We start from the raw sequence: 23,346 nt of genomic DNA, 5'->3' as shown, positions 1-23,346 counted from the left end.
CCCTTGACACCCACCCCTGAGGTATCTGTAATTTGTCCCCCACCAGGGAAGACACCGCTCCTGTCGCAATCTCTTCGGAAACAGCGTCAGCGGGTCCGAATCCGGCCTTCAGAGCTGGAGAGATGGGTTTGGGTTGCGCAACGTCCCGTAGATCTGGAAGAGGCGCTTTGGCTGGTGGGGTTTGGGAACGGGCACCGTGTTTTTGTAAAAACTCCCTGTCCTGCTCCCCGGGGCTGCGTGCACCCGGGCTCAGGAATCACAAATTAGTGTGGACTGGTTTGGGTTGGAAGGGACCTTAGAGATCATCTCGTTCCAACCCCCCTGCCGTGGGCAGGGCCACCTAATATCTCATCTAAATCTCCCCTCTTTCAGTTTAAAACCGTTATCCCTCATCCTATTGCTGATTAAAGTTAAAAAAAAAATTAAAATAATTAAAAATTATAAAATAATAAAATATAATAATATAAAATATAATGATATAATAATGTAATAATGTAATAATGTAATAATATAATAATATAACAATAAATTATTAATAAAATAATAAAAATAAAAAATTCAAACAGTGATAATATCTTCCTGATGCAATCTGTGATTCTTATGTCATCATGACATCACACCACCCCCCAAAAAGTGCCACGATACCTTAAAAAAATCAATGGTTTAGGGTGATTTTAGGGATGCTGAGCCCCAGAGGGGAGCGGGGAGGCCACGCCCACTCCCCCCTTGGCCACGCCCACCCCCCTTGGCCACGCCCACCACCGCCAGGCCCCGCCCCGCCCCGCGGCCCGGAGCGGTGGGCGTGGCCTGCGCGGGCGGTGGGCGTGGCCTGAGCGGGCGGTGGGCGTGGCCATCCCGCCCGCTCCGGTCGCCCGTGGAGACGGGCTGCGGGCGGAGGACGGGAGCGGCGGGCGGTGAGTACCGGGCCGGGGTAAAGGGGCGCTGGGTGGGGGGTTTCCGTCGGTGTCTTTGCTGGAGGGGGTGGGTTGTACGGTTGTGGGCAGCGGGAGACGCCAGCGAGAGCCCCGGTGGCGGCTGGGCCCCCCCACCCCGGAGGTGCTGGGCCCGGCGGGGCGGGCTGGGCCCGCGCGGTCCTCGGGGTAGTTTTTAGGTTGTTTTAGGGCTTTTTGTGGGTTTTTTTTGTGTTTTTTTTTCTTTCCTCAAGTTCTCTCGAGGAGCAGTCCCGCCCGGAGCCGCTTTGGTGCGGTTCAACAAGTTGCGTGCGGCTTCAGAAAGGGCTGAAATCTGCTCAATTATGTTAAAAAAAATAATAATAATAATAAAAAAAGGCCTTTCTCTTGCATTAAAGTCTGTGCAGCAGCAGCCGGCCTTCCCCTGTCCATCCAGACCCTCCCTATGGCAGTGAGGGATGCGCAGGGCTGGGAGTGGGGGGCTGCAGAGGGGCAGCCCCCCCAACCATCCCATAAATCATTTAAACTTTTAAAATTAAAAACATTAAACGTTTAAACTTCTCAGTTTGGACGTTCCCAGCCGTCAGCCCACGGGCTTCCCTCGGCCCCGCGCGGCGGAGGAGGTTCCCCATGTGCGAGGAGTTGTGGGATTAGTGTGGGAAGGAGTTTAATTAGTGGGAAGCGTCATTATTTGAGGAGGTTTCGTGTTGATACTGAGGAGATTACACACCCTGGTGCAGTAATAAGTTTACTTTAACAACTTTTAAATTGCAATATATTATTCAGAGCTTAAATTCTTTACGTTTGAGGGAGAAAATAAAAAGTTTCTGGAGTTTGTGGAGTTTATATCCTGTTTTTAGCCTGGTGCTGTTGGGAAGGAGGACCCAGGCTCGCATGATGCCCAGCTCAGCCCATCCTTCTCCTTCCCCCCTCCTGGCACTGACCCCACCGGGGCCGTGCGGGGACACTGGGGTCTTGTCACCGCCGGAGGAAGGGCAGCAGGACCTGCGTCCACGTGTGGCTTTGAGCTGGGGGGGGGATTTGTCGCAGCAAACGCGATGGGGACAGACGTGGGGGTTACTGTGTGACAGGGGAGGGCTCGGGAGGCCAGGCTGAGCACGTAGGATGCTGGGCCGCCGCGTTCCTTGTGGCGATCATGAAACAATTCGATTAGTATCTCATCTCAAATTGAATTCACAGTAATTTGTCAGGCTATTAGCCCGCGTTTCTATTGACTCAAAGTGAATAACATCGGTGACAAGTTACTTGTTTGCGTTTATCTTGGTTGTAAATTGGTTTAGAAATAAAATTCTGTGAGTAAATAGCGAGTCCTGGAGAGCACAAGCATCTTATGCTGCTCCGGTAACCCTAAATGAGATTGAGGGATTAGCGTGTGGTTAATGACTTCTCAATCCCGTATTTCATCCCTGCGTTGAGCGTATTGCAGTCGTTTAGGAGATCTTTAATCAAGCCCTAACACAGTGGATGGGCTCTAGTGCTGCGGTCGAGCCCGCTTGTGTAACCGCCCAGCTGATGGGACCACCTGCATTTAAAAATTAAGCTCTCCTGCTAATTGGAGGAGTTTCTGAGGGCCCCCAAACGGCAGGTTCCGCTGGGCAGAACCAGCACCTCTCACTGGTATTATACTATAATGCGAATATCGAGTTGTGTTGCAGGTTTCAGAGGCTTTGTTTGTTTCAGGTACGTGTCTCTGTGGCTATATCATAACTTTTTTTAATGAATAATGAAAGTTCTTAATTTCTTATTCTCTGTTCCTCAAAAGACTCAAAGTATTTGAGCCAAATTCACGAGAAGTTCTCTGCGGCGCTGCGAGGTCTGGGGTGCAGAGAGCAGCTGGGGATGGCTCCACAGTCCCCTCAAGTGCTGTTAAAGCGTTGGAGCTGTCGTGGGAAATGCTGTGGGGTGGGAATGCGCATCCTTCCCGGGCTCAGCTTCCCAAACCCCTGTGATTAGGCTCCTTTGCAAACTCCAATTGCTCCAGAAGTTCATGGTACAGCCCCAGAAATCCTCACCCCTGTAGGGACGGGTTGGGCTCACGCGTCTCGTGTTCTAGCCCAGAAACGCCCTTGCGCAGAGGTAGGAATCGATAGTGAAACTTTCATGAGCTTTAATGGAAGCAGGAAAGCGAGTTCCCCAGATCTTGGAAGTAGTTGTGGCCTTGCTGTTTCTTGGGAAACCGAAGCTGCAGATGTTTGATGACTCTTGGGATTTGCTCCGCATTAATCACTGCTGGAATCGTGCAGCAATGTTGCACAACTGGACCTTGTTTTTCTGAACCTGAACGTTCATCCTGCATTCAACACCGTGGCCTCTTCTGCAGTCACATCTCTCCTGCTCTCAGGAGTAACCTGTAGAGGAGTGTAGAAGGGAGGGAAAAGAGAAGATACTAATGATGTGAGCAAGAAGTTTTCACTCTGTATTTTGCAAGGATTAATGAGAAGCAGCAGAAAGAGAGGAGGTAGTGACAAAAGTCCTCACAGGGACTCAATTATGGTGGGATTATCCATGGGGTTCTCTAGAGGTAGGTAGAAGCGGGGAAGTGGGGTTACCCAGGGGAGGTGGGAGCAAGTGGGAGTAGGCCTCTTCTCCCAGGCAACTAACGATAGGACAAGAGGACACAGCCTCAAGCTTGGCCAGGGGAGGTTCAGGTTGGACTTTAGGAAGCATTTCTTCTCAGCAAGGGTCATTAGCCATTGGAAGGGGCTGCCCAGGGAGGTGGTGGAGTCACCATCTCTGGAGGTGTTTAAGAAAAGCCTGGACATGGCTCTTAGTGCCCTGGTCTAGTTGCCATGGTGGTGTCAGGGCAATGGTTGGACTCGATGATCCCAGAGGGCTCTTCCAACCTGATTGATTCTGTGATTCTGTGGGGGGGTACGTCTGTCCCCTGGAGAGATACGCAGCTCGGGGGGATCCAATGTTCTCGTGCATCGCAATGTCACACTCATTAATGCTGAGGGTCCTCAAAGCTGGGACCTGGGTATGGTGTAACCTGTGTCCACAAGCTCCAGGGCTCCTGCAAGCCCCCGTCAGCGTAGCCTGCCGACGTGGGTGTGGGTGAGATGTTCAGGGACGCTGTCGGGTGTATATTTTTAGTTGTGTTTCTTTGAATATTGGGTAAATCAGGCGGTGTGTTTATGTCCCGCTTCCTGTGTCCGTATCAGCGTCTTGGCATGTGATGGACTTACAGCGTACAAAAAGGAGGGGAAAAAAAAGTGTGTTGTAAGGTTTATTTGTACTACAGCAGCTGGAGATTTTGCCCCATCTTGCTCTCTCAATGATAGTTATCTCTGTGTGGAAGCTCCCCAGCTAGATGCTGCCATTCAGAGCAACTTCTTCCCCTTGCTGGGGCAAGAACGGGGCAATTCAAAAGCCGACGCTAGACGCACGTGGGAGTGGGTGGCTGTGTTATTTGTAGGGGTGGTGTAGGACTAACCATAGGGAAAAGAAAAGGTTTTCCAGCGGTTTAAGCCAAGGAGAGCAAAAAAACTCCCTCCCAGTTTCCGTCGTGATCAGATGATGCCGCGGGAGTACCGGGAAGCGTGAGTGAAGGTGCGGGATGTTCTCATGAGGGACCGGTGGGTGTCGTTGGGAAGGGAAAATGTGGGCTGTGAACTAGGGAAAGCCCGTGGTGGCTGTGCCAGAGGGTGCTGCGGGTCTGGCGTGCGGGGCAGGAGCCCCCACGGCCCCGGGAAGGGTTGGGAAGCTCTGCAGGAGGGGATGTGGTGGGGCAGAGGGTGGCCCTGCGGCGGAGAGGACTCGTTCGGCAGAAACAGGCATTCCAGTTGTTTATAAATTTAAGCTTTAGTTTAAAATTGACTGTACTGTAGGAAGTGTGTCTCTAGGAAGGCCTTTCCAGAGCTGTCCGTCCCTGCTTGGACGTGTTTAGATTTCTCTCCCCTGTTGTTGGCTCTTTGGGCTTAACTTTGCTCCGTTCCGAGACACTTGATGTATCTGTGTGTGCCTTTTCAGTTAATGAAAGAAAAAAAATGTTCTTTGCCGTGTCGTTAATCATCTCCATGAATAGCCAGAGTATTTCCAGAAGAAAACTTCCTTTCTGTCTTCAAAAAGAAACCCCAGCAGCGACCAAAGGCACTGATGCTATTTTTTGCGTGCTGCTGTATCACGGTGAAGTGAAGAAGGAAATACTCGAGGTGAACGTAAACCAACATGAAATATGAATTTGCAGTCATGTAGCAGGAGCCCAGGAAGCTTTTGTTTCTGAATCAAAATAATTCTGAAAGTATCTCCAAGTTTATTCACCAGGAAAAGGGGCCGTGTGTGGCGGAGGGAGGAGGTAAGCAAGTACAACAAAAAGTCTCAGAAATGAGAGATTAAATGGGAAGAGCTCGTTGTTTTCTTAATAAAAAGCCATAATCTTTCAGCCAAACTCTTGTTTTCCTGCGTCATCTTACTCTCGTAAGGTATGGAAGGGGTTACGTTCTTGTTTTTGCAGCTGTCTGGAGCGTGTGTTAAACCACCGGGGTCACTGCCCTAAAAATGTAAAAGTTGGTGCTGTTATAAGTAAAATACTCTGCTTTGTCGGTCATTGCTGTGAATAAGTTTGAGCAGATCCCAAAATACATTTTCAGCCGTGTTTGTAGATTCAAGCCAAAAAGAAAAGTCAGGCTTTTGGGTCTAAGCTTGGAGCTGGGATAAGCAGAAAGTGTCGCTGATGGTTTTGGGAGATGGACCATCTTCTTCCCAGCTGAATCTGGTTTATGTTACTGTAAAACTTGCAAGGGATTTGTCCTGCGAAGCAGGGATGCTCCAGCTGGAGCTGGCTGCAGGGCAGCTGGGCTTGGGCTGCTGCCCTTGGCCGCAGGGTCCAGGACCCGTTTGGCAGTGGTATTTCCTCCTCTCGCTCTCTCCCGCGTGCCCGTCCCTGATTTATTCCTTCCCGAGGACGGCCTGACCTCTGAACGCCTGCGCTCCAGCTCTGCGGCACGTCTTAAGGAGGGTTTCGGAGGGGGTTGCATTACGCCGGCCTCAAACTATGCCAGTAATGTTGGGTTTGTGGGGTTTCATGACTACTTTGATAGGAGCTTTGATTAGGCAGGAACATCGAGTCTTCATGGCTCTAGGGTGGAAAGCAGCCCCTATGAGCCATATTTATTTTTTAGATCCATTTAAAGAGCGTTTTGACTATGTTTTCACCTCCGGCAGGAAGCAGAAGTCAACAGATTAAAGTTTTTCTTCGTTTTCCTTAACAATTTTCAGGGGGTGTGACCAGAGCGAGCATGAAAACTCGCATTTTGTGCAGCACGGCCGTCACACGGATCTAAAGGAGGGTTATGTGTTGCTTTTATTTCCTTGCTGTATGTGAAAAGCACAAGCTTGGCACTAGGACAACAAGGGCTGGCTGCGATGGGGCAGGCTCTTTCTGAAAGCAATTTATTTTCCTGCTCCATACAATGATTTCAACAGCAGCTATTAAAATGTTGATGCTGCTTCCAACAGGGGAAGCGGCGTGTGATTTATAAAGGGGACGCTGCCCTCGCTGCCAGGGCACCCCGCTGCCAGCTTAAGGGCCATCCCTTGGGAACTTTCTGTGCTGTTTCCCTCTCTCGTTCCCTGGGAATTTGACATTAGGAAGCATTTCTTCTCAGCAAGGGTCATTAGCCATTGGAAGGGGCTGCCCAGGGAGGTGGTGGAGTCACCATCTCTGGAGGGGTTTGAGAAAAGCCTGGCCATGGCACTGAGTGCCCTGGTCTAGTTGCCATGGTGGTGTCAGGGCAATGGTTGGACTCGATGATCCCAGAGGGCTCTTCCAACCTCAGTGATTCTGCGAATGGGGGAACTGAATTGCTCTGGCTCCTCTGACCCCGTCGTTGCTGCCCGAGGAAGGCTGGGGGCTGCAGCCCAGCCCCGCTGCCAAAGCCCTTCGTGGTCGCTCTGTGCTGCCGTGTGCCAGCCAAAAGCCACAGCCCCGTGCCCCTGCCCCCTGCCCCTGCCGTTGCTTTACCCCTCTGCATCGCTCTGGGCTTAGTGTATTGGGAACTAGCTCTGTGTCGTCCCTACTAGGGCTTGTAAATCTCGTGGCTAATTGCGTTGTTGGGGCGGTTGCTGAGCGGTGCCAGGGCTCTGTGCCAGATCTCCGCCGGCCGTTGGCAAACGATGGTTGGTTTTGTTCCAAAAAGTGTCGGTGGCGATTGTGGATCCTGCCGTGCCCTGGTTAATGAGTTATCTGTGCCCCGGCGGCTTTGCCGGGTCAGTGAATGCCCGGTGTGTATAATCCGTGTTCTGCACCGGTTTGACAGTGGGTGTCTCTGCAGGGATACGAAGGTGTAGAACCAGCTGCATGAATTACAGGAAAGGTTCACACAGCAATTACCAGTAATGTGAGGTTATTAGTTGCTGTTTTTAGAGCTTTAAATGTGTATTTGCACACCTGTGTGTGCATTGCAGTGGATGTGTCTGTCCTTAGGCTTCAGGCAGAAGCAAAGCGAGGAGAATAAAAGAAAAACAACTTTATTTGTAAATAAAGTCCCCGCTCTAGCTGTCACAGAAGGCACATCACCTTATGGTGTTTATCACTTTCTCTTTTACCTGTAGCATCAAGGCAGCCGACTTCAAGAAAGATGTTGAGGTGTTGGAGCGAGTGCAGAGGAGGGCGACCAAGCTGGGGAAGGGTCTGGAGGGTCTGACCTCCGAGGAAGGGCTGAGGGAGCTGGGGGTGTTTAGCCTGGAGAAGAGGAGGCTCAGAGGTGACCTTAGTGCAGTCTACAACTACCTGAAGGGAGGTTGTAGCCGAGTGGGAGTCGGCCTCTTCTCCCAGGCAACCAGCACTAGGACAAGAGGACACAGCCTCAAGCTTGGCCAGGGGAGGTTCAGGTTGGCCATTAGGAAGCATTTCTTCTCAGCAAGGGTCATTAGCCATTGGAAGGGGCTGCCCAGGGAGGTGGTGGAGTCACCATCTCTGGAGGGGTTTAAGAAAAGCCTGGACATGGCACTTAGTGCCCTGGTCTAGTTGCCATGGTGGTGTCAGGGCAATGGTTGGACTCGATGATCCCAGAGGGCTCTGCCAACCTGACTGATTCTGTGATTCTCTGAAATTCCAGGATTTTTTGCCTGGGTGTGTAAAGGCTCTCAGATTTGTTTCTCCTGTGGATTAAGCACAGCTTCTAGAATATATCAGTGGAGGCTTACATCTTGGGGAAGTCTACAGGAGGCAAAGGAATACCTGTGCTCAACACCGGCTACGCTGGCACTTTAAACCTGCTCCGGGGTTTAACCTGAGTAGTTTAACTCGTCTTAAAGCCAGCAGCTTTTCTGACAGCTGCCTCTGAGCTTTCTTGCCCTGTGAAGCACTTACAATTGTTATTTTACTCTGTTTCAGGATCATTACACTGATAAAATCAAAGCAGGCCGGACAGGTTGCAGGACTGCCTATGTAGGTGAGTTTCCAGCACACACTTGTTCCTCTCTTTCATGCAAAATGTAAAGCAGCATGACAAGTCCCACACCTCCTTCCCATTGAATATTGGGGGTATAAATACTGGTTTTTAATGGGCTCCTTCTCCCGCAGAAATGAGGCTTTTCCTCACTTACTACACCCGTGAGCAAGGAGCAGTGTGGAAGCGCTCATAATTTCTGTATTTGCTGACTTAGGTGTCTATTGTTTGACCATCTCAGAATGCAAATTCTTCTTCCTATATTTGCTCCTTTCTTAAAATAATTTCTTTGATAAATTCATGTAACCGAGAAGCTTGTGAAATACTTTGCACCCTGTTAGTGCCTTTGAGCCGAGAGCCCCGGAGCTCTTCACAGAGCATCTCCCACCAGCGTCCTCGCCTTTATCTCTCTTTCAGACTGAAGAAGTCGCTGAAGGTCACGTAACCTGAGGCCAAGCTGGATCTTGGGACGCCCAGTCTGGTGCTGTAATCACGGACTGCTCCTGCTTTACATGCTGTAAGGTGAACTGGTTTTGATACAGCTAAAAGTCTCTTTGCAAATGGCTCTTTGTAGTTTGCCTGTGTCTTTTCTGGTGTGAGTTAGCTGGGTAATGCCCTGCGGGGAGAAACAGGTTCCTTCTGCGGAGAAACTGCACCGCGGTTCGTTAGGGAGCACAGGTTGTCTTTACTAATGACTTCAGGCCAATGTCTTCAAAATAATACTGCTCAGACGTTTTTCAAAGTAACCTTGATCTAGAAGTCAGTTGTCATGGCTTTCATTTGTACTAAAGAGATAAAAAGTTAAGTCAGAAAAAATGCAGAGGGAAATAAAAGCAGGTTTCTCCTCTGCTTGTTTCCCAACGAGTAAATTGGGTTTGACAGAATCACAGGTATGGAGGCTGCCTTTGAAATCAAACGGAGCTGTAGCACAGTTTTGTCGGCAGGATGGTACTGGGATAACTTGTGAAGTGGAGTCAGGGGAGGTTCAGGTTGGACATCAGGAAGCATTTCTTCTCAGCAAGGGTCATTAGCCATTGGAAGGGGCTGCCCAGGGAGGTGGTGGAGTCACCATCTCTGGAGGGGTTTAAGACAAGACTGGACATGGCACTTAGTGCCCTGGTCTAGTTGCCATGGTGGTGTCAGGGCAATGGTTGGACTCGATGATCCCAGAGGGCTCTTCCAACCTGATTGATTCTGGGATTTATGAAGGAAAACATCCTTAGTTAAATACCTGAAACGCTAAATCCAGTGGGACATCTTGGGAGACTTGTCTGTTTTCTTTCATTTCACATTATTTGGGATTTTTATACCTTTCAGAAAGACTAATTAAGACACTGGCAGCATGGTTATAATTTTAAAAAATATTTCAACTGTAACATCTCTAAATATTCTCAAGTGTAAATTCTCTGAAGAAGCAAACATCACAAGTTTTAAGCTTTAAGGAGCTTTTATTCTCCATGTGCACCGACGGGCTGCTCACCTCTGGGGAAAGCAGGTGTATCGGCATGCCCAGACATCCCACCACTAACCTGGCCCTCGTTACTGCACCTCCTCCAAGAGCTATGGGTGGAAGGAGAGTTGGTTGCTGCTGTATCTTTTCTGCTGTAAGAGTGGTTTGGATCAGCTCGTACATGCTGGAATCCAAACCAGAGGGAAACGGAGCTGAGGCGTGCTGATCCCCCACTTACGCCGCTTACACCTTGGTGAAGTAAAACAGAAGTTGGGTCTTCTGGGGGGCCTGAGCTTCCCCAACCCCTTCAGCTGCGGTGCCGTGCAGGGTGTGTGTCCCAAACATCCACGTCCTTCACGAAAAATCCTGTGTGCAGGTACCGCAGCTGCTGGATGCTGCAGCTTGTCTGTGATCCTTGAATAGGCAAAGGAGTTCACAGAATCACAGAATCAGTCAGGTTGGAAGAGCCCTCTGGGCTCATCGAGTCCAACCATTGCCCTGACACCACCATGGCAACTAGACCAGGGCACTAAGTGCCATGTCCAGGCTTTTCTTAAACCCCTCCAGAGATGGTGACTCCACCACCTTCCTGGGCAGCCCGTTCTAATGTTTTCATTTGGGGAGGATCTTGTTTTCTTTTACCAAACCCAAACTTTCCCTGGTGTGTATAAAATATTTGTGCCACGATTGTAAATCTTGCCTGATACCTATTTAAAAACGAAGCCCTCCTCGCCTGCCAGGGACCAGCCATGGCTGTCGCCGCTGCTGCCAGCAGCGTGGTTTGTGGTGTAGGTATCATAGAGAGAAATGACCAGAAAGCATCTCTAATCCCTATTTCATTTCACTGCTCAATTCTGTTTTGGTGCTGAGGGCAGGGCTTGGATGTTTTCCTACTAACCAGGCTCCATTTTCCACTCTGTCAGTAGCGTAGCAGGAGGAAAAGGCTCCAGCCGCCGTGTTTCCCCCGCCGGCTGTCTCGCCGTGGTTTCCACTGGGTGTCAGCACGGCCCCGTACCGGGACCAGGGTTGCAGGAGCCCTGCCAGCCACCCCGGGCTTTCCCTCTGGCTGCACCCACCGCTGGAAAAACTAGGTTGGCTGCATAACCGGAGCGAGGTGCTGGCAGAGGCGCGTCGCCCTGCGCGGGAGGCGGGTGAGCTGCCAAGGGGCTGTTTGCTCCTCCGAGCAGAGCAACCGGTTGGAGCAGGAGGAGTGGCCAACGTGCCCTCCTCGTTCCAGCGCTCTCTAATTAGGGTTACATCTGGGACAGTGGGTCCCCATGTCTGGAAGATGAGCGTGGATAACTTTCATAGTGTTTACTTTGGAGGTGTGGATGGGACCGAGCGCGCCCGGAGAGGTGCTGCGAGATCCGCGTGCAGGAGCCCGTGTGCGCTGGGCTGTGTGTAGCCGGTGTGACAGGTCAGGGCTGCTCACCCCGTGCTCCCTCCACACCGACCCTGCCACTCTTCTTCCACACTTCTGGCTTCCCAAGTCCTTTATAAAATCCTTGGGCCTGCTGCCCATCCTGCCAACCCGAGGCACCTCCTTCAGGCCTCTCGACTCTGTATGGTCAATGTAGGGTGAGAAGAAGCACCCCTGAGGGTGATTTGGGTTTCAGGTGGGCAGAGGCATCCCCTGGGTGCAGCTTTCTCCCAGCCACTGCTGCCATGGGGGACACTGTGCCTCTCCCACCCTCCCTGCGGGCCAACCTGAGGTGTTGGAGCGAGTCCAGAGGAGGGCGACCAAGCTGGTGAAGGGTCTGGAGGGTCTGACCTCCGAGGAACGGCTGAGGGAGCTGGGGGTGTTTAGCCTGGAGAAGAGGAGGCTCAGAGGTGACCTTAGTGCAGTCTACAACTACCTGAAGGGAGGTTGTAGGGAAGTGGGAGTCGGCCTCTTCTCCCAGGCAACCAGCAATAGGACAAGAGGACACAGCCTCAAGCTTGGCCAGGGGAGGTTCAGGTTGGACATTAGGAAGCATTTCTTCTCAGCAAGGGTCATTAGCCATTGGAAGGGGCTGCCCAGGGAGGTGGTGGAGTCCCCATCTCTGGAGGGGTTTAAGAAAAGCCTGGCCATGGCACTTAGTGCCCTGGTCTAGTTGCCATGGTGGTGTCAGGGCAATGGTTGGACTCGATGATCCCAGAGGGCTCTTCCAACCTGATTGATTCTGTGATTCTGTGCAGCGAAGAGAAGATGGTGTTGGGGAAGGAGCCTGGGGATCCCCCATCGCCCCGTGTGGGAGGGCAGGAGCAGCTGCCTGCGCTGGGATGCTCGGCCTCGGCTGGTTACAGCATGATGCACCCTCAGAACGGAGGTGTTTACTCCTGCACCCAGCGCCAGGCCTCTTGGCTTGGCCTCGGAGGGTTTTTAGGTGCTGCAAGTCGTAACAAACCCGCTCCCCAGCAGCCGTGTCTGCCCCGTAGGAAACCCAACCACCAGCATTCAAGTCCCAACCAGCCGCCAGCCCTCGCGCTCCCACGCAGGCGCCTGGGAGAGCGGCACGTGTAGGAGCGCTCGCAGCCCCCGGAGAGCCCACGGAAACCTCACCCCGAGACACCCCGCAGCCTCCCGCTGCGCCGGGTGCGTGCAGTGAGTGAGGGGTGGACGCAGGGAGTAGTGTAGGCAGTGAGCAAGCGGTGCACAGAGTGAGTGGTGCACGTAGTGAGCGAGTGGTGCACGTAGTGAGTGGTGCTGTAGTAAGTGGTGCATGTAGTGAGTAGTGTGTGCAGTGAGCAAGTGGTGCACGTAGTAAGTGGTGCATGTGATGAGCAAGTGGTGCACATAGTGAGTGGTGCTGTAGTAAGTGGTGCACGTAGTGAGTAGTGTGTGCAGTGAGCAAGTGGTGCATGTAGTGAGTGGTGCACGTAGTGAGCAAGTAGTGCATGTAGTGAGTGGTGCATGTAGTAAGTGGTCCCTGTAGTGAGCGAGTGGTGCATGTAGTAGTGCATGTGGTGAGCAAGTGGTGCATGCAGTAAGTGGTGCACGTAGTGAGTAGTGTATGCAGTGAGCAAGTGGTACACATAGTAAGTGATGCACGTAGTGAGTGAGCGGTGCACATTGTGAGCAGGGCACGTAGTGAGCGAGTGGTGCACGTAGTAAGTGGTCCCTGTAGTGAGCAAGTGGTGCACGTAGTAAGTGGCGCACGTAGTGAGCGAGTAGTGCATGTAGTGAGTGGTGTATGTAGTAAGTGGTCCATGTAGTGAGCGAGTGGTGTATGTAGTAAGTGGTCCCTGTAGTGAGCGAGTGGTGCACGTAGTAAGTGGTGCATGTAGCCCACGGTCATGCCAGGTGCCGGAGAGGGGCTCTGCCATCACGCCCTCCTGTAACTCCCCCCTCCCGGGGCCGTGGCAGCTCCTTCTCCCCGCTCCCATGAGGACTGACCTTGGCTGTGGTTGCCGGTGTCTCTCCGTGCTGCTTGCGGCTCCTCCGCCTCTCGCTGCCTCCTCGCTCCTGCCAGCCTCCCCAGCCCGTGCACGGTGTCCCGCTTAACCGGGCTGGGGGTGAAGGTGGTAGAGGAGGTGCTGCTCACCATCAGGAGGGGGACAGGGTCTTTGCGCAGGGGCAGGGGGCTGCAAAGCGCTGCCTGAGCAGGGGGTCACCCCGCCGAGGGAGGAGCTGGTGGCGGCGAGCCCAGGGTGGCAGCTCGCTGTGCTGTCCCAGCTGTGCCCCGGGCAATGGCACGGAGGAGCTTTACAGAGCTGAAGCAAAACTTGAAGCACAGAAAAGCAACCCTAAAAATCACAGAATCACAGCCCAGCCAGTCTGTTCTGTGTATTTTCAGAAGCAAAATTGCTGACTTAAGAGACAGGAGCGAGCTCCTGGCTTTTTATCCCTGCTGGAGGGTACGAGTTGGTGAGAGGAGGCAGGGGTTTGGTGCTGTGTTACTACTGGATTGTTTGCAGAGTCCCAGCTGAAGGCAGCAGGGGTGCAAGGGTGCCAGGCAGGACGGTGCTGGTAAGGTCACCACGTTGTGAAGTGGTGGGGAGCCCTTGGTGTAGGTGGGCAGGCAGAGGCTGTGGTGGTGGTGGTGGCGATACGCAGAGTGGATCCAGTTTAGAACTGTTTCAGCAAAGACTGGGGACAGTTTCACTCGTAAACCTGCAGCGTTTGGTGTGGAATCACTGGAAGCGTAAACACGAGCTCCCACCGCACCGTGTTACGGTTGGGTTTTGGAGCAGAAACGCTGCCCAAAGGCCCCCCGGCACCGCTGAGCAGCTCCTCGGGGCACGGGTGCTCCCCCGGCAGCAGCTCCCTGCCAGGGTGAGGGCAGCAGCTCGGTACCCAGCTCGGGGCAGAGGTGAGGAGCGCGGGCTGGATGCGGCCCAGCTCCATCCCACCACTGCTCACCCTGCGTCACAGAATCACAGAATCAATGAGGTTGGAAGAGCCCTCTGGGCTCATCGAGTCCAACCATTGCCCTGACACCACCATGGCAACTAGACCAGGGCACTAAGTGCCATGGCCAGGCTTTTCTCCAGAGGCTGCCCATGCGTTACAGCCAGGCACATCTTGTACGGTTTTAGGTGCTGTCGGTTTGTGTTTTGTTCAGCCCGCTCTCTTGATCTACAGCTTTGAGTTATTCAACTTAAAACCTATTTTATCTCAAAAGAAATAATAACGAGACACCCTCCTGAAGCTTTACTCCGCTGCTCGCCGGCGTTCGGAGCTGACTTTACGTAAGTGGAGCGAATGGGGAGCGCTGGGCGATTCCCGGGTGTGCTGTAGCAGTGATGATTTAATTACATTTCACTCAGCAGGTGGTTCGTTAAGTCCTGGATCTAGAAGAATAAAAAAAGATACGTGGTGGTTAATTATCCCGGTTGGAGCTCCAGTTCAGTGCCCAGCTGGGCACCGGCCGAGGCCGCTGCTCTCGGCGCCTGCTGCACTGTAACCCCGTTACCTAAAGCCTGCAGAAAGAAATAGGGCAAGGCCTTGAAAACCAGGGTTGTTCTAGGGAAGTGGGGCAGCTCCACCTGTTTGCCCATGTTTCTGTTGTTATTTATAAGAAAGAAAAGAAATGCAGGTGAACGGCCTGCATGAAGGGCGCTGGTGTGGTCTGCTCTTAGTGGTTGAACCTGTGCCTGGGGGTGAGCACCCTCCTCTTAAACAAACCCAAGTCCTCAGCTTTCTGTGCAAAAAGGTGTTTTCCCCGAAGGATGAGCTAGGCCTTCCTGCTGCCATGTTTGCTCCGCACGTTGTTTGACTCTGCTGTTAATTACAGAGCCCGGCATGTGCCTCGGCAAGCCCATGGTGCCTGGAGAGGGCAGGCAGCCTGGCTCCCTCCCGGCGGTACGAGAACCTTTCCCATCATCATTCTTTTCACCTCTGACAACTTCCAAACAGAGCAGGCGTAGGGACGGACAGGAAAAAGGGCAGGAGGTGACAACGAGCACAGAGCAGCTGGGGTGGACGTTGGTCCCTCTATGGGAACCCGGCGGGGTTAATGGCTGCGACCAGAGGAGGGCGACCAAGCTGGTGAAGGGTCTGGAGGGTCTGACCTACGAGGAACGGCTGAGGGAGCTGGGGGTGTTTAGCCTGGAGAAGAGGAGGCTCAGAGGTGACCTTAGTGCAGTCTCCAACTACCTGAAGGGAGGTTGTAGCGCAGTGGGAGTCGGCCTCTTCTCCCAGGCAACCAGCGCTAGGACAAGAGGACACAGCCTCAAGCTTCGCCAGGGGAGGTTCAGGTTGGACATCAGGAAGCATTTCTTCTCAGCAAGGGTCATTAGCCATTGGAAGGGGCTGCCCAGGGAGGTGGTGGAGTCACCATCTCTGGAGGGGTTTAAGAAAAGCCTGGACATGGTACTTAGTGCCCTGGTCTAGTTGCCATGGTGGTGTCAGGGCCATGGTTGGACTCGATGATCCCAGAGGGCTCTTCCAACCTGGTTGATTCTGTGATTCTGTGTCTGATGATTTTGTCCCTTTTTAGGTCGTGAGTCAGAGACAAGTGAGAGCTGCATCCGTGCCCGAGCTCCTCTGGGGCTGGGGAACCTCTGTCACTGTCAGCCTCGGGTCTGGACAGTCCTCATTCAGCTTTATCATGTGCAGGGGACCGAGGTGGTCAGTCACTGTGTGTCCCTGCAACAGGGGACCCCCAGCAGGAGAAGCACGAGATCACCCCGGCCGTGTTGTGTCTTGGGTGGTGAACTGAAAAACTTGTTGGAGCTGCGGTTTGGTTGGTTTAATAGAGAATGAATAGTTGGGGCTGTGAGTGCTGGGGTCATGAGAGATCCCACTGAGAAACGTGATGGGGCGAGTTCATCTCTCGGGGTGTCTCTGCGTGCGGTTGGGGGCTGCCCATTGAGCGTGGAGGCTCGTTTCCCAGAGGTTGCAGCAGTGTTCTCCCCAACTGAGCGCTCTGGTCGTTAGAGAGTGGCTTAATTCTCCTGGGAGACATCCCTGGAGACACCCCTGGCCCAGAAAACCCTGCCTCGAATCACAGAATCAACTAGGTTGGAAGAGCCCTCTGGGATCATCGAGTCCAACCATTGCCCTGACACCACCATGGCAACTAGACCAGGGCACTAAGTGCCATGTCCAGGCTTTTCTTAAACCCCTCCAGAGATGGTGACTCCACCACCTCCCTGGGCAGCCCCTTCCAATGCCTAATGACCCTTGCTGAGAAGAAATGCTTCCTAATGTCCAACCTGAACCTCCCCTGGCCAAGCTTGAGGCTGTGTCCTCTTGTCCTATCGCTAGTTGCCTGGGAGAAGAGGCTGACTCCCACTCTACTACAACCTCCCAAATCAAGTGTCCCCCCTCTGAGAAATCCTGCACCTCGGGATGGCTGCGGCAGCTCGGTTGGGAGGTTGGGTTGCCAGGAGCTCGGAGAGAAAACGGTGTTATTGGGTGATGACCTAATTGTTTGTAAATCTCTCTGTAGAAGAGATTTAGTAATCTTAGGAGGACTATTAAAGTAATGCTGTTTGAAGATGAGGAAACACAGCAATTTAATTTTCAAATGTTAAGGTTTGGGTTTTTTTTTTTAACATCTAATTTATTAACAAAGCTAACCAGATGGGAAAATAAGCACTGCAACTTTCCTAACGAGGTCATTCACGTAGGATGGGAAAGGACTGCAGAGAAACTCAAACCTCTCCAGTGGCAAAAGGGGTTTTGTTTTTTTTTCTTTGCCTAGGCTCGCCCCAGCGACGTGAGAGCAGAATGGTTTATCTTTTAATTTTGCAGTAATTGTTTTTTAACCTTATGTCTTAAAAAAAAAAACCCCAAAAACCCTAAAATTAGAGGGATGAGCAGACGTTGAACTAACGTACTCCTCGGAGATGCATGCATTACTTTATAAAAATAAATTGCTTTGGGTGGGTTTTTTTTCACAGCATAGTTTTTCAGTCTAGTAAATGAAAACTGTGTTCTTTGCAGAGTAAATTTCCCAAATTTGAGCCAACAGGCTCATACTTATTATCTTTTCTTAAGGGTACCACCTAAACATGAGGAATTCTTTTTAAATTCCTGTTCTACCGTTTCAGTTCCACGCAGCCAAGATGCTGTTTGGTATTTGCACATCAGGCCGAGGGGCAACGGTTTTAAAGTGAAAGAGGGGAGATTGAGATGAGATATTAGGAAGAAACTCTTTGCTGTGAGGGTGGTGAGACCCTGGCCCAGGTTGCCCAGAGAAGCTGTGGCTGCCCCCTCCCTGGCAGTGTTCAAGGGCAGGTTGGATGGGGCTTGGAGCAACCTGGTCTGGTGGAAGGTGTCCCTGCCCATGGCAGGGGGTTGGAACTGGATGGGCTTTAAGGTCCCTTCCAACCCAAACCAGTCTGTGATTCTGTGAAATAACACGACACACCTTCAGTGTGCACCTCTCATCGTCACTTACGGTGAGAAACGTGCTCCAAATAGCTTGTCCTTTCCCAGTAAAAAAGCAAAATGTGTGACTATTAAACCTTTATGAGCAGATTTACGACGATTTCCAGACAAACAGTCAGTCAGCACTCCCTCTTCTCAGGAGTAATTTGCAGATTGAATCACTGAATGAGCCATCAAAATGCATTTTAATATTTGGGTGCTGCAAACACTGGTAATTCGGGACGCACACGCTGTGTGCTCGCTGTGGGGTGTTCCAGCTCCGTGATTGGCAATAACTCGGCTGTGCTATGGTGGGTCTGGGTTAGTGATGGAGAGTTTGTGCCGTGATGCTGATGGCATTGAAGGCTCCCGTGCGTCTCTGGCTCCTCCTCGCAGCTGCAGCGTGCAAAGACTTCACACCTCCCTCGAGCAAGCGCCGCTCCCGAGACTTTCATTAGGAAGCATTTCTTAGCCACGGTCATTAGCCATTGGAAGGGGCTGCCCAGGGAGGTGGTGGAGTCCCCATCTCTGGATGTGTTTAAGAAAAGCCTGGCCATGGCACTTAGTGCCCTGGTCTAGTTGCCATGGTGGTGTCAGGGCAACGGTTGGACTCAATGATCCCAGAGGGCTCTTCCAACCTCATTGATTCTGTGATTCTGTGTCCCTCCAGCAGCTGCGGTTGGTGCTGAGGTGCAGCTCTATGGGATGGGAAGTGTCCGGAGCTGCTGGGGCCATGCAGCAGGAAGGGTGCTGCTGGGAGACGGGGCAGGGTGGCACAGGGAAAGGGACACTTGTGGTGGTGCAATACGCCAGGGTGGGCTTGAGCATGCCGTGAGTTACGGCAGAAGGAGCTGAGGTTTTCTGGGGCCACCATGAGGTTAAGGCCTCTGGATCCTGAGAGGTGTAAATCATAGAATCATAGAATGGTTTGGGTTGGAAGGGACCTTAAAGCCCATCTAGTTCCAACCTCCTGCCATGAGCAGGGACACCTTCCACCAGACCAGGTTGCTCAAAGCCTCATCCAAATGCTGGTGGAGCGCTGACTAAGCATAGTTGTGGACATGATGAAGGAACCTCGCTCGGGTCTTTGTTGCAGTAAAGCTGCTCAGGGACAGCGGTGCCAGCACCAGCAAAACTGGCCCTCAACTGTTTACTGGTGCTGCGTGTCCTCTTGGGATGAGTCTCGAGGCAGAGCTGGCAGGTGGGCTGTCTTCCTCCATCCTAGCTCACTCCTTGCTCCTTGGTGGGGTGGGGAGTGCGCCTTCCTCCTTGGTCCAGCTTGCAGGGACCTGGCACGGGCTGGGCTCCCCTGTAAGCTGGCATGTGTTGCCCTCGTGCTACTCGCAGGAGTCCCGTGAGTAGCTGCAAGGGGGGGTCAAGCTGCAAAAGCTGTGCTGGGGTCGCTGCAGGACCCAGCCCGGTGCAGAGCATCCTCCTTTCTCACTGGGCACCCTCCAACTGCCGGCCCCACGGCGGGATCGATGCTGGAGGAGGAAAGTCCTGGAGCTGCTCGGTGTTTTTCCACCACCTCCCCTCTATGGCCATCTGGGAGCAGAGAGCACCGGGGAGCGTGTCTGAACTTTGCCTTCTCGTCCTCCTTCTCCCCTGACGTGCAGCAGAGCGTTAACGCAGGGAAGAGCGAAGCCGTGAGATGCACAAGAGCTCGGTGGGGTTTTCCTGGAGGGTGTTCTGGTCGCAGAGCATCAGTTACCGAGCTGCTTCTCAGCTCCTGTTGTGCAAAATAATTTAGAAAAAAGGCACTTTTTGCAGCCTGTCAAGGTTCCCTCTGTGTAAAAGCAGTTTAAGGTGCTGTGCCAGCTCCTGGAAAACTAACCCGCTGCCTTTCAACGCAGAGCTGCGCCGCGTCGCTGAAGATGTCTGGCAAGACGGCTAGCACAACCAACAACATCGCCCAGGCCCGCAGGACCGTCCAGCAGCTGAGGATAGAAGCCTCAATAGAAAGAATAAAGGTGAGCACACGTCCTTCTTCACCCTGCCTTTTTTTCCTGTTTTCTCCCCCCTCCGATACGATAACGCAGCGCGTGCACTCACAGCTCGGTGTTTTCCCCATCTCGAAATGTGACATTTACATTTCAGCCCAACAAGCATGAATTAAACTAATCCTTCCGGCGGTGTCCTCGGGTAGCTCGGTGCTTTGTGGGCTCGTGGGAGAGCCAAAGCGAAATACAAAGTGCAAACGAGCAGCAGGCAGGGACGCAGCTCCAGTTTCATGCGTTAATTGTGTGAGTTTTGTTCCATCCTTTGGTGGGCTGAACGCTGCGTCTGCGAGGAAGGTGAATGCGTAGGGACATCATAAATAAACGAAGGTAGCAGCAACTGGATTCCTTTAACTAAAGACAGAAAAGGAACAGAATCACAGAATCAATCAGGCTGGAAGAGCCCTCTGGGATCATCGAGTCCAACCATTGCCCTGACACCACCATGGCAACTAGACCAGGGCACTAAGTGCCATGGCCAGTCTTTTCTCAAACCCCTCCAGAGATGGTGACTCCACCACCTCCCTGGGCAGCCCCTTCCAATGGCTAATGACCCTTGCTGAGAAGAAATGCTTCCTAATGGCCAACCTGAACCTCCCCTGGCCAAGCTTGAGGCTGTGTCCTCTTGTCCTATCGCTAGTTGCCTGGGAGAAGAGGCCGACTCCCACTCTGCTACAACCTCCCTTCAGGTAGTTGTAGACTGCACTAAGGTCACCTCTGAGCCTCCTCTTCTCCAGGCTAAACACCCCCAGCTCCCTCAGCCGTTCCTCGTAGGTCAGACCCTCCAGACCCTTCCCCAGCTTGGTCGCCCTCCTCTGGACTCGCTCCAACACCTCAACATCTCTCTTGAAGTGCGGGGCCCAGAACTGGACACAGGATTCAAGGTGCGGCCTCACCAGTGCCCAGTACAGAGGGACGATCACTTCCCCAGACCGGCTGGCTACACTATTCCTGATAGAGGCCAGGATGCCATTGGCCTTCTTGGCCACCTGGGCACGCTGCTGGCTCATGTTCAGCCGGCTGTCGATCAGCACCCCCAGGGCTCTTTCTAACCACTCTTCCCCCAGCCTGTAGAGCTGCAGGGGGTTGTTGTGGCCAAAGTGTAAGACCCAGCACTTGTTCTTGTTGAACCTCATGCTGTTGGTCTTGGCCCATCTATCCAACCTGCCCAGATCCCTCTGTAGGGCCTTCCTGCCCTCCAACGAAGCTTGTTCCCAGCTAGCTGGGAAGGGATGTTGGCTACACTGGTAACGTTGCCTTCTGGGGTTTGGTCGTGCTCCTCGCGTTTCTGCCCAGCCCCTCTGAAGGCCGGCAGAGCAAACGTCCAGCCATGCCTTCCTCAGGCAACGGGGGCCAGGAGCGGGGTGGTGCGAGGAGGGACCCTGCACAGCATTCCTGAAATGGCAAGTCCTCTGAGGACCCTTGTTTGCTGTCCCCAACTGCATAGATGAGAAGTTATAGTATGGAAAAGGCTGAGGTACTCAACGACTTTTTTGCCTCAGTCTTCACCGGCAAGTGCTCTAGCCTCACCACCCAGCAGAAGGCTCCGGGGAGACCTTCTAGCACCTTCCAGTCCCTGAAGGGGCTACAGGAAAGCTGAAGAGGGGCATGGAGTGACAGGACGAGGAGGAACGGTTTTAAACTGAAAGAGGGGAGATTGAGATGAGATCTTAGGAAGAAATTCTTTGCTGTGAGGGTGGTGAGACCCTGGCCCAGGTTGCCCAGAGAAGCTGTGGCTGCCCCCTCCCTGGCCATGTTCAAGGCCAGGTTGGATGGGGCCTGGAGCAACCTGGTCTGGTGGAACGTGTCCCTGTCCGTGGCAGGGGGTTGGAACTGGATGGGCTTTAAGGTCCCTTCCAACCCAAACCAGTCTGTGATTCTAAGTTCCTTGTTACGCACCTGCTGTATTATTTTGAACCTCCTCCAGTTTATTTTTAGTCTTCTGTAGAAGCCGTGTAGGAGCCGAGCTGGTGTCACCAACTCACCCCGAAGAGCACCGGGGTCCATCCTTTCCTCCTCCCTGCAGATGAAGTTGGAGTGAGCCCGTGGCAGCGGGTCTTTTACAGGAGACGGGGCCCTAGGGAGCGTGTTGATCTCCGAGCACCTCTCCTGCCCCACGCAGGGACTTTGTACCCATCGGCAGCTCTCGCCACATTTGATCACGTCACCAGTTTTGGGGAAATTTTATGGTGCTTTGTTTTTTTTCCCCCTCATCTTCTGCAGGTATCGAAAGCATCAGCAGACCTAATGCTCTACTGCGAAGAACACGCCAAGAAGGACCCGTTGCTAATGGGCATACCCGCTTCCGAGAACCCTTTCAAGGACAAGAAGACCTGCGTTCTGTTGTAGGAGAGGGCAGCTCCTCCGCAGCCCTCCCGGGGACGGGCAGCACCGGCCGGCGTGCGGGCAAATACTCTGTAAGGTACCAGCCATCAACCGTGTAGGAGCGGCCGCTCTTTCACCAAGCGTATAAATGATTTCTTAAGCTTTCTAAAGCGTTTCTTCTGTTCCCTGTCTTTATTAGAAAGTGAGGTTTCAAACTGAATTAACTTCTTTCTTGCCCGAGGGGATGGGGTCCGTGTCAAGCCCACGCCGGCAGCCCTGCGGTGGGACGGGCAGGGTGGGATGGGGGCTTGTGCTCGGCGGGCGTGGGACCTGCTTTCGCTTCTTAGCTCACACAAACAAGACTAAAGTGAAGGTGTAGAAACCTGATTAAACACCACGGGGTTGACATTTTTTTTAAATCCTGTGTGCGGGGAGGGGGTTGTACCCCTGTTGGCAGCGTGTGTTTGTGCACAGGCGCGTTTGGGAGCGCGTTATCGAGCAGAACCTACCGTGAAAAGTGAGTGTAGGAGCCATGCCTGCAGCCTGTAAGTGTGAACCCTAAAGCATCAAGAATCAGATCTGCAGATTTATTTTCCTCCTATTTAAGAAACATTGGAAAAAGCAGAATTTTTCAGCTTTGACTCTGCTTCTCTGCATTTTCTTCTCTAATTAAAAATCTACGTTAGCATAAAAACCCTGTTGGAAGAATCAAAGGCTGCAAGCTAGTGCTGCCCTGGCTGCAGGCATGGTCCCGTCCCTCGAAGTCCCCGTCCTGTTTTGTGCAGGGAGTCAGAATTTGGCTCTTTTTTTAAAAAAAAATTCATTTTTAAATGGGAAAAATGCCAAATTATCTCCAGATGGTGGTTATGCAGATATGATTGGAGGGCTTTTCCATCAAGTAAGTGATTTTATATACATACATAATAAAAAAGTCTTTCTCTGTCTGTGTGTATGTGCATATATATATAAATCTTTAACAGTATATTTATACAAACATCAGGTATTAACAGAAAGCTTTGAAGGGATTGAAAACAATCCAGACTTCAGCTGGCTACGAGTGTCTTTCCCTGTAGCCGGTGTTTGGAGGTTGATCTGCCATAACCGTGCATTTCTGTAATGATATTTACAGAATTTATTAACCACTTGTAATTTTCTGTCTTACATTGCATATTTGTCATTTCTATATTAAATTATATACACACTGTTGGTACATATTGGCATGGGTTGTTGATCCAGCTGATCATTTTTTAACTGCAATATATAGAGGCATGTGAAAGCTCGAGCGATTACATTTCCACTTTGCTCTTTTGCTATAAATACTCCCATGAAAGAACAGGAATTGTAAAATTCAGGGGAAATACAGCCCCAACGCCACTCCAGAATGGGTATTTCCTCCCCGTAAATTAAGCAGCCAGCTTGTTATTTGTGGTTTTTCTCTGTATTTCCTAATTTG

General features: G+C 52.2%; 1 protein-coding gene across 2 annotated transcripts; it reads left to right on the top strand.

The window, feature by feature from the left end:
- Window positions 1-842: 842 nt before the first annotated feature.
- Window positions 843-23,094, top strand: GNG12 (G protein subunit gamma 12). Of its 2 annotated transcripts, none has more exons than XM_068406582.1 (5): window positions 843-914; window positions 8,269-8,326; window positions 8,741-8,840; window positions 19,425-19,541; window positions 21,792-23,094. In XM_068406582.1, exons 4-5 carry the CDS (start codon window positions 19,446-19,448, stop codon window positions 21,915-21,917), a joined length of 222 nt encoding a protein of 73 aa, XP_068262683.1. In that variant the 5' UTR covers window positions 843-914; window positions 8,269-8,326; window positions 8,741-8,840; window positions 19,425-19,445; the 3' UTR covers window positions 21,918-23,094. The 2 variants fall into 2 exon arrangements, with proteins under 2 accessions (XP_068262683.1, XP_068262684.1); XM_068406583.1 differs by having other exon boundaries at window positions 8,741-8,845.
- Window positions 23,095-23,346: the final 252 nt, after the last annotated feature.

This window comes from Nyctibius grandis, chromosome 8 (assembly GCF_013368605.1).
Source record: "Nyctibius grandis isolate bNycGra1 chromosome 8, bNycGra1.pri, whole genome shotgun sequence".
NCBI classification, from domain to species: domain Eukaryota; kingdom Metazoa; phylum Chordata; class Aves; order Nyctibiiformes; family Nyctibiidae; genus Nyctibius; species Nyctibius grandis.
Note: the sequence above shows the minus strand (reverse complement) of the source record. Positions and strands in the feature narration are given on the sequence as shown.

What these genes read in the sequence shown, in the direction of transcription:
- GNG12 (XM_068406582.1), top strand. Translation starts at nt 19,446, where the DNA reads ATGTCTGGCAAGACGGCTAGCACAACCAACAACATCGCCCAGGCCCGC. An exon ending in CCTCAATAGAAAGAATAAAG is followed by an intron (nt 19,542 to 21,791) that starts GTGAGCACACGT and finishes CATCTTCTGCAG; the next exon opens with GTATCGAAAGCATCAGCAGA.